General features: G+C 36.8%; 1 protein-coding gene across 1 annotated transcript; it reads right to left on the reverse strand.

Annotated features, from left to right (window-relative positions):
- Positions 1–356: 356 nt before the first annotated feature.
- On the reverse strand, positions 357–1,759 carry LOC113304598. The gene is made up of 2 exons (XM_026553742.1): positions 1,587–1,759; positions 357–855 (listed from the first exon to the last, which is right to left on the reverse strand). Exons 1-2 carry the CDS (start codon positions 1,687–1,689, stop codon positions 533–535), a joined length of 426 nt encoding a protein of 141 aa, XP_026409527.1. The 5' UTR covers positions 1,690–1,759; the 3' UTR covers positions 357–532.
- Between the last annotated feature and the right edge of the window lie 253 nt (positions 1,760–2,012).

Consider the following 2,012-nt stretch of genomic DNA (forward strand, 5'->3'; position numbering starts at 1 on the left):
CCTTTGTCTTCACCATCTTTTATTTGAAGAGTTTAATCGACGATGAACTTATTTGAGACTCGATGATTACACATCGTTGAAACGAGTTGAAGTACAAGAAGATGGAAAGGAGAAGAGGAAAAGATGAAGAAGTTTATTCGAGATTTAGGTTTTATATTAGATTAGATTATTTTAGTTATGGAAGATTAATAAGGTAATAAATCTAATTAATTCAGTACATCTTTAAACTTTTACATGATTAAGTCCCCATATCCACATTCTGGACATTTTAATCAAGTGCAGCCCCCAATACATTTTGTTTGCAGCCCGATTCATATGAAACCCTACGAAGATTTTAAAGAGACCAAGAAACTAGGTTGCCTAATGGCTAATATGAAAGTAAAACGTGCTGAGGATTTCAAATGTACAGAATCATATTACAACCAGCACCATGCATGTACATAAACAAATACACACATATGCTTACGCAACTATTTTATTATCACAAATCAAGATGGAAAAATCAAAAGTCGAACATGTGACTGAATCGACCTTACTTAACTGCTGATGAAGATAATGATGACGACAGTATGTATTTGCATGCCTTCTTTCCTGGTTTTAACACTACACTCATCTCTTTAGGACAAGTGTTGGCAGGGCATGGAGGTGGGTTTTCCCGACAGCAACACTTGCAACGCCTTGCAAATTTAGATTCACCTATTGAGCACTTGCTGTCAACCACGGAACCTCCTAAATCTGCACATTCTTCTTTACACCAATTTGTACAATCGTTGCAATCTGATGTGATAAGCGTAGTTTCCGAATATGAGTCGCCGTCGGCGCAAGAAATGTCCGATGTTGTGGCTGATGCTAACTCTTTATAATCATAAAACTGATCATTAGTCCAATAGGTTTAATATTAGGGATGTGCAAGATCAACAAATTTGTCTACAGCATTTTTATATCTCTTTCTATTAAAAATAGATAAATAAATAAATTAAAAATAAAAATAAAAAAAGTGTTCAACAGATATTTTGCAAATTTAAAAGAAAATAAGCTCCATTTTAATGATTTAGTGTGCACGGTATGGTTGTTGGAGCAACTCCATGCATTTCCGTTAAAACTATAATTTTCTATCAGATCCCACATTTTCAAGGTTGCTACAGCCTACATGGTACCAATTTACACTGGGAGTTACCAGACCCCGCGCATTTATGCGGGTATCCCTTCATAATCGCTTACCATTTGGTAAACCCCCATGTAACAGGCAAGCACATTTCCGTTACTTGACAAACAACAATACGCTCGCATGGTACAGTTGCTACAATGGGTTGTCAATTATTACCAACCTAGAGCGGATTAGACTCAAAGGATGATCATGGTGCATTGTGTGGAATGATTTTTAAGAGAATGCAATTTGTAATCCTATCACTTAGGTAGTGGAAAAAAAAAGCTCATATAACCACCCAATGAATGACAAGATTAGATGTTTAATTCGTTGAGCTAATCTTGCAAGCATAAACTGTCCTCACCGCCTCACCTGAAATCGGTTCCTAACTTTCACCATGTTAATCATTTAAAATAAGTGAATGGAAACTACTACTTACCAGAAAAAGTAGAGACACCGGTATTTTCCTGATCAGTAGAGGCAGAAATGGACACAATGAACAGCAAGAAAACCCCTAGAATCAAAGAGAGAAGCTTAGCCATCTCTATGTGCCTGAATTGGTTGAATATTGATGCTTGTATTTCCTTTATATAGACCTTTTTCCTTTAACTGTTCACACTACGGGAATTTAGTTCCTAGAGCATCCACAGTGGGCGATCAAACCCATTTATTTGGTCGAGGAACGAGACACAGTGGTACGGATTAAAGACTAAAATCTGGACCAAAACCCAAATTTCAGACTGTCGAGCGGAGATTAAAAGTTCGTCGGGAGTGGGGCGTAAGTATAAAATGCGCCTGACGAAAGTTTTTGAATTAAAAAAAAAAAAAATGAGGCGGACATTATATGTCCGCTCTTTGAAAATTG

This window comes from Papaver somniferum, chromosome 8, assembly GCF_003573695.1.
Source record: "Papaver somniferum cultivar HN1 chromosome 8, ASM357369v1, whole genome shotgun sequence".
Lineage (NCBI taxonomy): Eukaryota > Viridiplantae > Streptophyta > Magnoliopsida > Ranunculales > Papaveraceae > Papaver > Papaver somniferum.